The 14854-nt window shown below is 36.9% G+C and overlaps 1 protein-coding gene across 27 annotated transcripts in view; it reads right to left on the bottom strand.

Annotated features, from left to right (window-relative positions):
- The window catches only part of DLG2 (discs large MAGUK scaffold protein 2), a 1001432-nt gene that overhangs the window by 271285 nt on the left and 715293 nt on the right, over positions 1 to 14854 (bottom strand). For all 27 annotated transcript variants that reach the window (XM_032099063.1, XM_032099062.1, XM_032099064.1 and 24 more), the window contains 2 exons: positions 11513 to 11649; positions 2461 to 2605 (listed from right to left, as the gene is read on the bottom strand). In XM_032099063.1, the coding sequence (XP_031954954.1) occupies positions 2461 to 2605; positions 11513 to 11649 (282 nt within the window). The remainder of the gene's footprint in view (positions 1 to 2460; positions 2606 to 11512; positions 11650 to 14854) is intronic.

The raw sequence follows: 14854 nt of genomic DNA, 5'->3' as shown, positions 1-14854 counted from the left end.
GAAGTTATCTGGGACATTTATGACTGGAGAGATGCAGTAATAGTTGTATTCTATCTAGTTAATTTAATCAGAAAAAGAAATGATAAATAGAAAAAACATGCTTCTGCAATGAGCTGTGATTAATTTTCTCACAAGAGGAAGACAGCTAAACTTTCTAGCATTAGTTTCAGTCTTTTTTTCAGATGCTGAGATACAGAATGCTTCAAAGCAAAATCTCTCTACAGGGAAAGGCCATTATGCATTCTGAAATACTCTGAACATGTAGGTATAATGAAAGGTTCCCTGAGGATAAATGAATCTGTATGCACCAACAGCTCGGGAAGGGCTACTGCAAATCTTTTCAACCTTTACTCTCCCTCCGGAATTACTTCTGTCTTCTCATATGTTGCTGAACTATAATCTGACATAATAAACCACACTGTTTTAGAACTCCAAAATTATTTTTTTGAAAGTATTATAAAGCTGGAGATTGGATAGGGACATTTAGCATTTTTACTTCTGGGCTTTGCTAAGATCCAGACCAGACTGCTACTGAACAACATGATTGCCATCTGTCATAACATTTGCTAACTAAATAGGCATCCTCAGCATGGCTGAGCATACCACTGACATGCATGTTACAAAACCTTCCCTTCTGTTTTCATGGAGCAGGCTGAATAAGGAAGACTTGGGATATCTAGTTTTTTCCTCAACTTTGTCTATGCACAATAGCAACACTGCAAAAGTGCAGAAAAATTTAAATCCTTAGCATTTACTGCTCTTGGTAAATTTCCCCACCCTTAGTTTGCCTTAAGTGACTACAGAATTATTAGCAGGAAATCAAGTGTGTGGATGTGGATCAATTGCTGAAGCTCTTGTCAAAAATTAAATTTCCATCCAGTTTGGTCCCTGTTGGTAGTTGAACCCAAGGCAGACAGTTTTTAATGAACAACTAATGAAGAAAGGGAGTTTCAGTAATGAACTGTTAAGACTAATGGGCACCAGTGGTATACAGAGCTGCAGCTGAAATGTTAAGATTGCTGTGAATGATAAGGGAATGGCAACGCCTGGGTATGGACACCAGGAGGGGTATAAGAATGGCATGTATCAATAAAGCTAGATTCACCAGTAAGTCATCAATACTCAATATATTATTACACGTAACTTGCCAGGAAAGCCTAAACCCGAACTAAAACAAATACTCAAGCCATTAAGAGATGGTGGTGGGAGATAAAGACTAGGTTGGAGCCTAGGACACTCAGATAAGGAGACAGCACAGATGTGAGTAAATCCTAAAGACATGCATAGTAGGGACAGATGGCAGAGACAGAAGATCCTTATATTGCTGTCATCTCCTTAAGAGTACAAAAATCACTCCATCAAGGAGGTTGCCAATATAAAAAGCTGTATGTGTATGATAAGGACTCTACAACCAGCCACCTACCCTTGTACATGGTCACCTCAGGGAGTCCTGGGGATGCACCTGGATGCACATCTTTCTAATGGAATGCTAGACATGAGCCTAGATGCTTCTGGGTGCATGGATACGACAGTCTGATTGAAATCAGTTTTAAAATGAGGACGTCTTCCCTTGCTATGGAATACTTCACTGAGTTTTACCATATTTTTTAAACAAATTTTCCTACAACAGTGTGCACTGAATGCAAGGACAAATAAGGCCTTTGTCCTCTGCAAAACAAAAAAGCCAGATGAATATATATAAAGTTAATGGATAGACTGAGAATAAAGCAAAGTGGACCAATGATTTATGGATTCTTCACTATGAAGGTAGTGAAGCACTGGAACAGAGAAGCCAGGGATATCCCATCCCTGGAAGTGCTCAAGGCCAGGCTGGATGGGGTTCTGAGCAACTTGGTCTAGTGGAAGGTGCCCCTGCTCATGGCAGGGGGAGTTTAACTAGATGGTCTTTAAGGTCCCTTCCACCCCAAACCATTCCATGACTCCACAAATTGGGTATCTGCAGAAAATAGGTAAAGTTTTGTAAGTAGAGCAGTGATTTTTACATTCCAGTAAAATATTTTATTCAAATATGAGATATATTTGCCTCAGGCTTCTCCTAATTTGTACAAGATGGTTTGCTGCTTGTTCCAATTTTTCAGTGGACAGAGGACTCCAGGCTACAAATCAAATCATATTTCAACATACATTTGCATATACTTATTGCTGTAATTTTCACAAGAGTTACAGTTCAGTCTGATCACCTGGACAATGGCTAATTGGAACCAGCACAGTCGTACATCTTCTACATTGCTACTTTTGCTGCAAAAATACTTTAGCAGAGCTATATTATTTGCAATATTTCTTGAGTGTAGCATACTTAGGTAGCAATAAACATTTCATTTCTGTAGCCTTCCAAGCAGTTTCATAAACTTTAATGGGGTACTTTGAACAAGCTATGAAAAAATACAATCATCTGACAAACTGATATCTCTTGTAAAATAAGTTGCAGAAGTCACTTACAGTGAGTAATATCTGGTGGGCCATATGGATCTGTCATGTAAATGGTGGTGGGCTTTCCAACTTTCAGATACACTACATCTGATGTGTTCTTCAGTATCGCTACTGCCTCTTCATGGGTAACTTCTTCTAAACTGTAATTATTTACCTTAGAGGAGAAATCAGACAGTTGAGTTGGAATGCAGAAATAGACAAAAAAATGACAAAGCCTTACAGTTTTCAAAAAGTTGGGAACATTGCTGTAAACAAAAAGCACTAAAGATCATAGAAGCAATACTGCTGAAAGGTAGAAAATACAGTTTTCTTAGCACATGCATATTCAAAGACTGATGTAGCAATATTGATACACAGAATCAAAATGGGTCAAGAAGGCAATATTGTTTTTGACAATAGAAAAGTCCTTTTTGATGTTCTGCTACCGGTATAATCACTAATATAAAACTATATTTCATAATAATTTTGTAACACCACATCAGTTACAGAAACTGTCTACATTATTTGACCTAACAAAATAAACTTCCTAATTCATCTCTTAGCCTCCATAGCTGGGGCCTTAGAAATACCCAACACCTCAAATCTTTCCATCACTGATATGGCATTGACCATTGAAATAATGAGACGTAAAAAGTGGCATATAGAATACTTATGAGGTGCAGGAATTGAAAAAGGGCAGTGCTGGATGGGGAAAAGGTATTTTTCAGTCTGAAAGTTTGTCAGTTTTCTAGAAGCACAGGAAAAAGACATTGAAAAAGTACGAGAATGTAGTACTAGTTCTATGATTTTTTTAGGAAAGAAAAACACTTAAGCAAGGATAAGAGTAGAGGACTACAGATAAAATAGGGAAGGAAATGGTGGCAGTAAGCTTTGCCTATTTATGCTTTACTCTCACAGAAAGAAAATCAAAAGCAAAGTGTCAGAAGTGGTTTATTGTAGAGGCATATAAAATTTATTCACTTACAAATCCACTATATCCACAGAACGTCGACAATAGGTTGTTCTATAAACAGAACCATGAGTGTTCCCTACTACAAAAAATACAAACCTCTTGAATAGAGAAATTATAGGATAAGGGAAAAAAATAAAGGGTGTAGATCCAGGTTTCAGGCATGTGGTGTAAGCCAACAGAACTAAGAGAATCACAGAATACCTTCAGTTGGAAGGGACCCATAAGGATCATTGAGTCCAACTCCCTGCTCCTCGCAGTACTGCCTACAACTGAACCATATGACTAAAAGCATCGTCCAGCCGCTCCTTGAATTCTGGCAGGCTTGGTGCTGTAACCACTTCCCTGGGGAGCCTGTTCCAGTGACCTACATTTCACACTGAATGTTGTGTATGAAAAATTTCATTGTCATTTAAATTGCCATCCTCCAACTTCCACAGTTACTGCAAGGATTCCTTTTAAAGATTATGCAAGATAGAAGCAGAAGTTCCTCCTCACTATAGTATAACATAACAGTAAATCACAGAAATAGACTCCTAGGGAATTCAGTATCAATGAATTATCAGAAACCTGAATGTGGTAATAAGCAACTGCCAAAGGGTTTGGCAACTGGAAAGAAATCCAGCTATTATGAATCACTGGAGGACTCTTCATATTCAGAAAATTTCATCATCACCAAGAAAAAATGATTGTTATTGGACAGTATTGCTGAATGTAAGGATTCTTTTTAAGCTTTTTCCTTGTATAATTCTCAGGCTTGGTTTTAAGGTTAATTAAAAGAGACAGTGGCAGGTATATTATGATAATTTGACATGAAGAACAGTGATAGAGCCTAACACTCAGAAGGGAGCTGCTGACAGGTTATGCTGTATTTTGACAGGTCTTCTATTTAAACAAAAATCTTATACCTAACTTCTATATATTTCTCTATCTTTCTTTGTTATGAAGAGCAATAACTTACATATACACCTTTAATAAATAAATGTCTTAAATTAATAGGCTGAGAGGAAGAAGAAGTGACTGAAATTATGCCTTTCTTGTTTATGTGTTTCAAAACTGCCAGATACTTCAGATTCACGCATTTTAGAAATAAGACCACAAGGTTATCCTTTACCTCTTCTCCTTCCCACGCTGTCTGTACATTGTATCTACCTTTTTTTGTTTCATCCTAAGTTTTTTTGAAGTAGAGAAAAATCTCACATAATCTCACCCACTATACAGCTGCTGGAAAAAAATGGTCTCAGTCAAAAAGAGACACAAAATGAAATATCTTAGCACTGTCTGGATTTTGACTCTTTGGGCTTTTTAGAAGTGAATAAAAACAATTAAAACACAAATTGACTTGATGCAATTTCTTTTCCAAAGCCGCTGGGTTTTGGTTTTTTGGTTTTTTTTTGTAAATCTAGTTGATAAAAATCCATCACAAGAGACTTGGATGACACAGTTGTGCAGATTAGAAGACAAAGAGCCATTTTAGAAACAGAAAGTAAAGTATGATACATAGAAAACTTACGTTTGCTACGGCAGGTCCTACATCTTAACATTACGGGACAGATATTTTACCAACACTGTACAAATTACTGAAACCTGGAAGTTAAGACTTAAAGAGTCCAAGCAATTCTAAACTAAGATTTAACATCTATGCAGTTCAGCATTGTGTTTATACAGTTAAAGATCCTAGAGTTCATGGCAAAGTTCATGTAAAATTAATTTTGTCCTGGACTGCTCAGTTCTCAGTAAACAAAGAAATAAAGAAAGACTCAAGGTACATCAAGAGAAAATAAACAAACAAACAAGCTTGTTGATTCATTCATAAAAAAGACAATCCTCAGTGGTGCCATAAGGTCTCTTTTAAGTGGGAGCTCTTTGAGAAGGAGATAAGATCACCTTCCTTAGCCATTTGGCAACATCTGCTTAGAGTTGCAGTACATAAAATATACAGTGCATTTCCAGGTTTCCTTCCGAAGGCAGTCCTTGCTCTGGATCTACAATTTCCATTAATAATCCCATGTGCATCAATCAATATATTTTCTGCTTTTTGACCATAAAACAGTGATCACAAATAAAGACATCTGTATGTATTCTGATATACAAAAAACTTAAATACTTATAAGAATTCTATTGTTAACACCGCCCCCCAGATATTATTGCAAGATGACTGTAGTATGCAATTTTTTCTATAAGGGGATCTCTGGACATCATTCCTTAAAACATAGTACAGAGATGATAAAAATCAGGAAACACGATGTTGTAGCTGGTTTTTTATGGTAAGATTGACATATAGAGAAAAATCTCTCAATTGCCAAGAGAGACTATTGCTTGAGCTATTTCTTGTTTGCATAAAAGATGCCTGTTTTAACAGAATTTCAAGTATTAAATCTGGTTTTTTTCGGTGGTTTTGGCCCAATAAATGCATGGTAGTGAAGTTTTACTTCTTCATGATGAGATGAACCTATATTTTTTTGCATATAGCTTGCAAAAAAAGGGTTGAGTTAGAGGTAAAGAAGATAAAGAGTGGGAGATGTGCACAAAGTAAGAAATCAAAGTGTAGATGCCATGCAGTCCTCTGAGAGGCTGAATTTTAGTGCAGAAGGGCTGACTTAAATCTGAGTGGGTAGAATGGGTACTGCATGCCAACTTTCTGGATCTAAGAAGCCAATTTAAGTAGCAACTAATTAAAGGGGAAAAAAACCCCTAAGGCAAATGCCAGAAAAGATATTTATCTGTGTGGTCAGTTTAGTCACAAAGTTGTACATTTGAGACACAAAATGCTGTGACAGGAGCCAAAGGAAAGGAGTCAGAAGGAAAATAGGCATGGAATAAGTGGGGCTTTTCTAATGGAAAAAATTCCCTTTAGTGAAAATTTAAAAACGCAAACAGCACCTGAAGGAAAAAAAAATAGGAAAGCTTTTTCTTTAAATAGAAAGTATGTGATATAAAGACATACTGATAATATGAGAAACAAATAAGGGAAAGAAATAATATAGCAGTAGAGGAGGAAATTAAAGATACAAGTCCAATCAAAGAAGCTATTTGAGTGATGGGGGAAATCAATAAGAAATGGTGCCAAAGATATAAAAAGACTGGTTTGGTTTTTTTTTTCCCCCTAAATAGCATAATCAGGGCAATGAAGTATAAACCTAAGCAAGAATGTTTTATTTGGAAGTTTTCCTAGATTCATATTGGAAATCAAAAGCTCTGAAAAGCAGCCAGAAAAGCTCAGAATCCCCAAAATGACTGTACAAGTCCTCTAAAAAATAATTTTATTCACAACAATATAAGCTGATATGAGAATAAGAGCTCTGGAGGAGTAAGTCTGTCTTATTTAATTTTCCTTTTTTAAAGGGGATTCGTTCATTTCCACTATTGATTTAGGCTAAGGAAGATTTGATTCACTCAGAGAATGAGACATAAGGGTGATCTTTACCTTACCAGTGGTAATGTTTGCTTTTCTGTAATATTTGACTTTTCATTCAGACAGTGGATTTGCCTGAGCGAACATATGCCAGTAAACACCTGCAGCCTCCTAGCTGTAAATCTAGAATGCTGATGGCCTTTTTAAAAACTCACTCTGACATAAAAGGCTGCAAAAAGTGAAGTGTTTTCCAGTGCTGAATGCTAACCATTTGTACTAAGGATATAAATCTCTTTGCATTAACTAAATACTTAAATCCCATGGACTTGTTAGTTGCACAAATGCTGGACAGTTTTCTAAAAGATGATCCCACAAAGACAGCCAAAATCACTTTAAAAGGACACCTCAGATCAGAACCAGATGCTAATCTAGATGCATTTTGAATTACATGCTCTGATTTTATGCACTTTAATACAAATGTGATCCTGCATTTATTCACAATCTGGAAGAAACAGATACTGGTAGGGGAGGTAGGGGAGCCTATAAGGAACACATCAACAATTGCACAATGACAACGCCACTGCAGTCCTATGAAATAACACTTTTTTTTTTTCAGAATGGAATTGGATGGAAAGCAAGCATAAATTTATGAAAATGAAAGTGACTCCTGTTTTTTCCTCATGTTTTCATCAAGAAAACAGAATCAAATTAAATCTCTTGTTATAGACAATCACTGATCTCTGTGACTACATGGGCCAAGATATGCCCCAAACATGCAAGGGTATTTTGGCATAGGAGATGTATTTTAGGAAAGCTCATAATTATTAAAGATAAATACTAATTTTTTTAATAAACCCTAATGGTTTTAGTATTTTCCCTGAAAAATGCCTTGCTTCTAGCCATTAGTGTTGTCATATACTAGTAAAACCACACACATTTAAACTGATCTCTCATTTATTCATTCTCTAGATAACTAACTCTTCCAAAGTAAGATGGTGGTATGAGATTAAAAAAAAGTAATTATCATCTGAGTTGTAATAACTGAAACAATTTTTCAGCTTTTCCTGATCATCAATAGCAGTGACCTTGAGGAGGTGAGAAGTGCATCATGTTTGGGGGTGACACTTCATTTCACTGTGAGATACTCGAAGGCAGGACTGCCACAGACTGTGAGAAGGGCCTGAAGAAGACTTTATGTTCAGCAGGAGGAAACAGTAAGTCCTGCCCTGGCACAGGCTAACCCCCATCAATAGCACAGGCTGGGCACTGACAGCCTGGCACCATCTCTATGGAAAAGTGCTTGGGGCTCCTGACGGATGGCAAGCTGGGCATGAGCCAGCTGTGTGTCCTGGCAGCAAAGAGGTCAACAGCACCCTGGGCTGGATAAGCAGGAGCAGAGGTTGGAGAACCAGCAAAGGATTATTCCCCAATAGCCCACACTCATTAGCCTGTACCTGGAAACTGTTCAGGTTTGGTTCCTGCACTGTAGGAAAAATAACAAAAGGAGGCAAGTTGAGAGGTGTACTACTGGGATGGTTGAGGATCTGGTGAGCACAATATGAGGGATCTCGGCGTTCTGAGCCTGGAGAAGAGGTTCCTCTGAAGACAACTAATAACAGACCCCCAGTGCTTATAGGAAGATCATCAAGGCAGAGCTAAGATATTCAGAGCCACATGTAGTAACAGGATGAGTGACAGCAGGCTGATGTTGAAACAAGAGAGGGTCAAACAGGTTATCAGGAAAAGTATTTTGCTCAGGAGGACAGCTGAGCTGTGGAACAGGTTTCCTAGAAAGCCTCTGCAAACTCCATCCTTGGAGATTTTTGAGATTCAATTGGATAAATCCCCAAGCAACCCTGTCTGGCCCTATAGCTGACTCTGAATTACCATGTTGGTCTGTGATGCTCTCTGTATATGATTTACTTTTCCTCCTTTCCAGAGGAGAGAGAAGTGACCTCTCTGAGACACCCACTGCAGTGGGATTCTCACCACTGGCATTACCACCAGCAGAACAAGACATTACCACAGGCATTACCACCAGAACACAGTGAGGGAGTATTTTTCTCCTAGCTGTTAAGTCTTCAGAGAAGAGCTCTGGTCTTCTCCTTTCATATATACCTAGAAAAAACACTCAGTTTTTGGGTTAAACATGCTTTCACCAGTAATTTTCCAAACAGGTACCTCGGGCTTATTATACAATGGAGCATTTTCCTGTGCAAGTGCTCAGGAGTCCTAAGTGCAGGCTTAGTGCCACAGAAGCATAACTGCCTAACATGTCCTGGTACAGATTTCACAATAATCACAATGTATTATTTACATAATACATCTTCTGAAATGCTTACCACACTATGGCCAATCTTCATTTAATAACAGTAGGGTTATCAAGCTGCAAAATGCTCAGGTGGCCCCTTCTTGTTTTACATTTCAATAATTTCAATATTAGTTTTGATTTTGAATCTACACTTTTATTACATCTTAAATTTAAATTAATTTGATTTGCACATTCTTCAGGACCTGAAAGCGTTTCACACAAAATTATCAAAACGCAGATACAAAAATTAAACAAGCTACCCAGCAGCTGCTGAGAATTACAGAAGGATGACAAATTCTCTTAAAGTCTATAGAGAAATGATGGAAAAAACCAAAGATCAAGAAAGGATGCACTACTGAGAAGGAAAAAATGAAAAAGAGGAACTGTTCAAATGTATAATCAATAAGAAATCAGTGAAGCAGGACTGTATAGATGACAAGGGTAATACTGTGTTGAAACACTGCCAAAAGAAAGCAATTAATTCTTTCACTCACTATTCATAAAGGAACATGAAGTTAGTGCCATGAAATGACAGATAATTCACAAATTAGGACAGAAAAATACTGAAGGTACAGAAGTTAAAAACAAATCAGCATGTCTTGTTGGAGAGAATCAGGAAACATGGCTGCAATCTGCACGAATTTTAGAAAAAGATTTTGATCTTGTGCACATATCTCCAAATATGCAACGATTAAGGTATACAAAGAGTAAGCTGACTAGTATTTTCTTATGCAACAGTGAAAAGCTTGGTCTGGAAGTGCATAACTAGAGGTGAGCAATACTTTGAATGATATTTTTTTTTTGCTCATTTTACATGCCGTGATAAAAGGACACAACACTAAGTAAAGAAACAGTACAGACTGAAAGGAAAGAACAAAGACATCAAACACAATGCAAATGACCTCTGCCCATTTTCAGAAGCATAAACTTGTCACGATGAAGAAACATCTATAACTGACTGCAGTGAATCACAGATTTAGGGCTGAGATGCTTAATAGACTAATCCTGTAAAAATCTGAAAAGAATTAACTTATTCACAGTGGTATATAAAATACTATATTTCTATTCAAATTCGTTCTGATGAAGTTACACTGGGGAGGGTGAATGTGGGGGGTTTGTATCTATTCGGTTTTCTTTTATATATATATATATATATTTACTATCTCATGTGAATTGGAAGGAATTAAGAGTAAAGTAACAAAAAATTGTGGATGACACAAAAACTGCAAGGAATTCTCATTAGGGTAAAAACCAACAGGCAACGGCTGAACAGAAGCAGATTTGCAACAAGTTGCAAATAACTGAAGCGCATATTAGGCAAATAAAAATATACATTTCTACACCAAAAAAAGCCAAAACTAAATTCTCCAACATTGACTTGAATTTTACTATGCTGAGATTCTGCAAATAAAAAATGCCAAAGAAATTTTGAGTTCTAGTTTCATTTTGCTTTGATTTTGCTAACACCAGTTGATTCTTAAGCTGTTTTATCTATACACTTGGGTTAAAGAAGACAAGGAGTCATCAACCCAGCAACCAAGTGCCTTTCCAGTACTGTTTAGTACTCTGTATAAATTATTGGTCATCATCCTATGTGACTGGAACACAGGGTCCCTAGCCAATAAAGAAAACCTCAAATAGGCACAGCTTTGCAGGCAGCAATTTTTTACTGCTTAAATAACACATCACAAAACAAGGCTACTGCAGTATAAGGTTTTTTTCATTTCTCTTATTAAAAGAATATTTCTCTATCTGCCGAAATCTATGCAAATGCATTGACATGAATACAATTTGACATAGATGAACTTGTGCTGATTCACCAGGGCCAGGATTTCCCCCTCAATGTTGAATTAAACAAACTGTGAGTGGGAAAGCATTATCTATGAGAAACAATGAATGAGCACAGCACATAGCAGAAAAAATTTCCTGAACTGAGTTCCATCAGAAGAATACACTTCCTCGAGGGAAAATTTCCAAAATGTTTTGGGGTTTTTTAACATCTACATGGAACATGTAGATAAAGCATTCCTACAGGTACTGAAATGTACTGCTACATGTGAGTCAGTTACAGGCACATTTTGACAGCTTTCAATTTGCTTACAACAGTAGAATCAGTACTACCTGAAAAAACAATTTGTTTAAAGTCTTCTAAGATTTATGGTGCATTTTGCCTTGTCACTTATGTGCATAATACATTTATTCTCTTCTCTGTAAAAGGCTTGTCAAAGAAATATAATACACTGCCTTCATAAAATGATAGTTTTCCAGAGGAATGCTTTGTTAACTTTAGTCTCAGAAATATATGACAAAAATGGAAAAATTAAGATGATGGAAATATAATTATTATAGCAGTTGTATTGGTTAACTCCAGAAAGATGTATGGTGAATGAAAGTCCTTATATGAACTTTCAGCTAAATAAATGTGATTTAAATTTGCCATACTCACCATAAGAAGTCTATCTCCAACCTGCAATCTCCCATCTTTTTGCGCAGCTCCCCCATCAATAATCTTGGTGACATAAATGCTGTTGTCTCCAGGGATGTGTTGGTTTCCCACTCCTCCTGCAATACTGAATCCCAGACCTGGAAAAGATATTGTAAACAAAACATTAGCGATACAACATTTAACATTAAAGAGAAGTGGAAGAGTAGCATATACACTGTAAACTTTGAGTATTTCTTTGAAAAATACAAACAGCATACTCTTTCACTTTCCCTGAAAGGTCAGGGACAAAACTAGAGTAAGGAAATTCTATGTCACTCGCAATGGAAGGTAGAGACAAAAATAATTGCATCACAGTGATGATTCTATGCGCCCTCCTCACTGGGGTCCAGTGCAGCCTACGTCAAGAGGTTATGGCCCAGCTTGCCATGGCCAGCAATAAAACTCTGAAACTTGGAATTTATTTTGTTAAATATTGGTATAAAATACATCACCATCTGTCAGAACAAAATGAAAGATGCTCTGATTGTCCACACAATTTGAAAAATACTTGGAAAGGTCTAGCACAGGTTTTGCAAATTTATGTAGTACCACAGTAAAGGGTCATTGAAAATAAAAGAGAAAAGGTGCAGATGTTTGATTTTAAGTGTGGGTTTTTTTCTAGGACACAAATCTTTGGCTATGGATACATAAAGTAAGAAAGCAATAGTCCTTTGTACATATGTAATTTCTATTCAGTGATCTGTGAAATTCCTAGATAAACACTCAAAATCCCAAACTTTGGAACAATGTCAATAATACATGCTGACATGATTCAAGAAAAGGAAGGTAAAATAAACAGATGTTGGGGGAAGAAAAAAAGACAGTTCTCCCCTTTTCCTGTATTTCTTATCCTCTGACACATTGCACATATAGAAAAATCACTGCTTTAATTTTTTGGAACATTTTTATCTCTCAATCAAAGAAAAGACAGAAATCACTGTGCTTGATTTCCCATAAAAATTAACTTCATACAGCTAACTTTTCAGAGATTGTATAGCTAATGGGAACTTCCAGCTGAACAGAGAAGCTGTTACTGACAATAACCTGGTTAGATTATTGCTTCAGCTAGGGATTTCTCTTTTAACTGTACAGAAAAACAGTTATATCTATTTAGAGAGTGATCACTGGTTTTATCTATGAAATCTATGCTGTTCACTCATTCCTAAAAGAAACATGTTGGTAGTAGCTGTAGCCTGAGCAGTAAAATGCAGTAGTAAAAAGTGAGTTGCCTGAAATCTGGCATTTCATCACAAACTCAAAAGGGAGACTGCTTGGACAATAAAAATTAAGGGACAGTATATTTAATACACAAAACATTTTTTTAGCAGCTGTATGAGTACAGGGATAGGGGGATTTTGAGTGAATTAAATATTTTAAATTTTTTTTTCCCACATTATTTTCATCTGATCGTTATTTTAGCTTCAAAAAGATGTGAGGTCAGATACCATAATGGACTACTTAATGGATAGTGCCAAAGCAGTAAATTACAAAAAGAAACCTTTGAATTTATATCTCAGATTGAAACACTACTTAATTAATTGACTATTAACAATACACATGAAGTTAATTCAGAAGTATGGGGTAATTAAAATAAAGCTTTATTGAATTTCCAGCTAAAGCCGGCAATCACTGTTACTGTTTATGTGCTACTGTCACTACAAGAATTAAAAGATTACAATTTTTCAGCATGGAAGAATTTTTTCTGGGGACTACTAAGAAAGAAGAGAAAAGATATTCTAGTAAAACATCAAGAACGGAAATTTTATTTAAAACACTAGTTGTGGACAAGGAACAATGACTGAATAATATTTCTTGGTGACATAATTATAATGAATTTGATCCAAACTCCATCTGTATAGGCTTCTACCAGTAAAGATCTGAGAGTATTCCAGAATGATGGTGGGAGCAAATGAGTAGGCTAGACCTCAGCCAGAGGGCTTTCTTCAGCTCCACTGCTCACCTCGGGCATGACCTCGGGAAGATTAGGTGTGCTTTGATCCCCTTCTCTTCCCTTTACTGACACTGCACACGTGTAAAGGGCAAGGTCATTTCTGGACACACAACTGGCCTGTACTTTGCACAAAGAGGGTCCTAATTCAGCCTGGTCCTGCTGCAATACAAGCAAGTAGCAGCCAAGATAATCACTTGCATTTTCTGCAGTGCTGAGTGGGGTGCTTGGCTTGCTGTTTGCATGGCTGTAGCACAAAAGACATACAAACCATAGAACAAAAGAGCACTAACACAGGCTACTCCCATTTCATGATGCTCACCTACCATGAAAGGAATAACTTTTTCTACTACAGTCTACATAAAATTTAGATGTGATACACTGAGTGGGCCTACACTGTGTTTATAAGCAGGGTCTGACTTTGGGCATCCCAAAAACCAGCAGTGATTATAGAAAGGTTTAAAAGAGCAGAACAAGATGAGGTAACACTGTGGGGAGCAAAGGGAGAGTGGGTTGGAGAAAAAACTGAGGAAGAGAAAAATTTTCCATGTCAGTCAATAATGATTTAATTTCATTGCTTAATCATACTTGCCCTCTTTAAAAGATTTGTTCTTGAAAAGAACAGGGAATGGAACAATGGCCCATTTAATTTTATTTAAATGACTTCTGCTAATTGCTAGGGCACACGGCAAGTATACGACACAAAAACTTTTGGATAGTATTCATACAGCCAAATGACATCAGAAAACTATGCTTATCATTTATACTACCTGAATGATAAATGAAAATTCATTAAGAGCTTTTAAAGCATGATTCATCTCATCTCAGCAAGACAACTGAAAGAGATGAGGTGAATCACACTTTTGGTTTCTGAAGGCTGGGGTCTGGATGTGGGAAGAGATGAGTGGGAAGATCTGTGCTATGAAAGTTCACAATTTGAGTTCATTTAGACTGAGGGTTTCTGTTTTAAGACTTCAGAAAGGTTTGCTCAACGCTGGTATGCATCCCTGGTCACTCACTACATTAGATTAGAGTTATATCAGATTCTTACTCTGTTTTAAAAGCAGAGAATCATTCAAACAATTGGGAACAAATCAACAAGGTATGTTTTCTAAATGGTATTTTGCACTGTTCCATTGAATTAACCCCCAGCCCCCCACCAAAAACAGCATATCTGATAGCAGAACCTTTTTCATGTTGACTCTTTTGGTTAGGAAAACATTTCTATCAGAACACAGAAGATCAGGACTTGATCACTTCCTCTTTGGCTGATGTGCCATCTTCTTCATAGAAACAGCTGAGCTTGGACAGAGTGCTCAAATTCCTCACAAGAGGAACTAGACAGAGGATAAATT

The sequence above is a fragment of the Corvus moneduloides genome, chromosome 2 (assembly GCF_009650955.1).
Source record: "Corvus moneduloides isolate bCorMon1 chromosome 2, bCorMon1.pri, whole genome shotgun sequence".
Classification (NCBI taxonomy): domain Eukaryota; kingdom Metazoa; phylum Chordata; class Aves; order Passeriformes; family Corvidae; genus Corvus; species Corvus moneduloides.
Note: the sequence above shows the minus strand (reverse complement) of the source record. Positions and strands in the feature narration are given on the sequence as shown.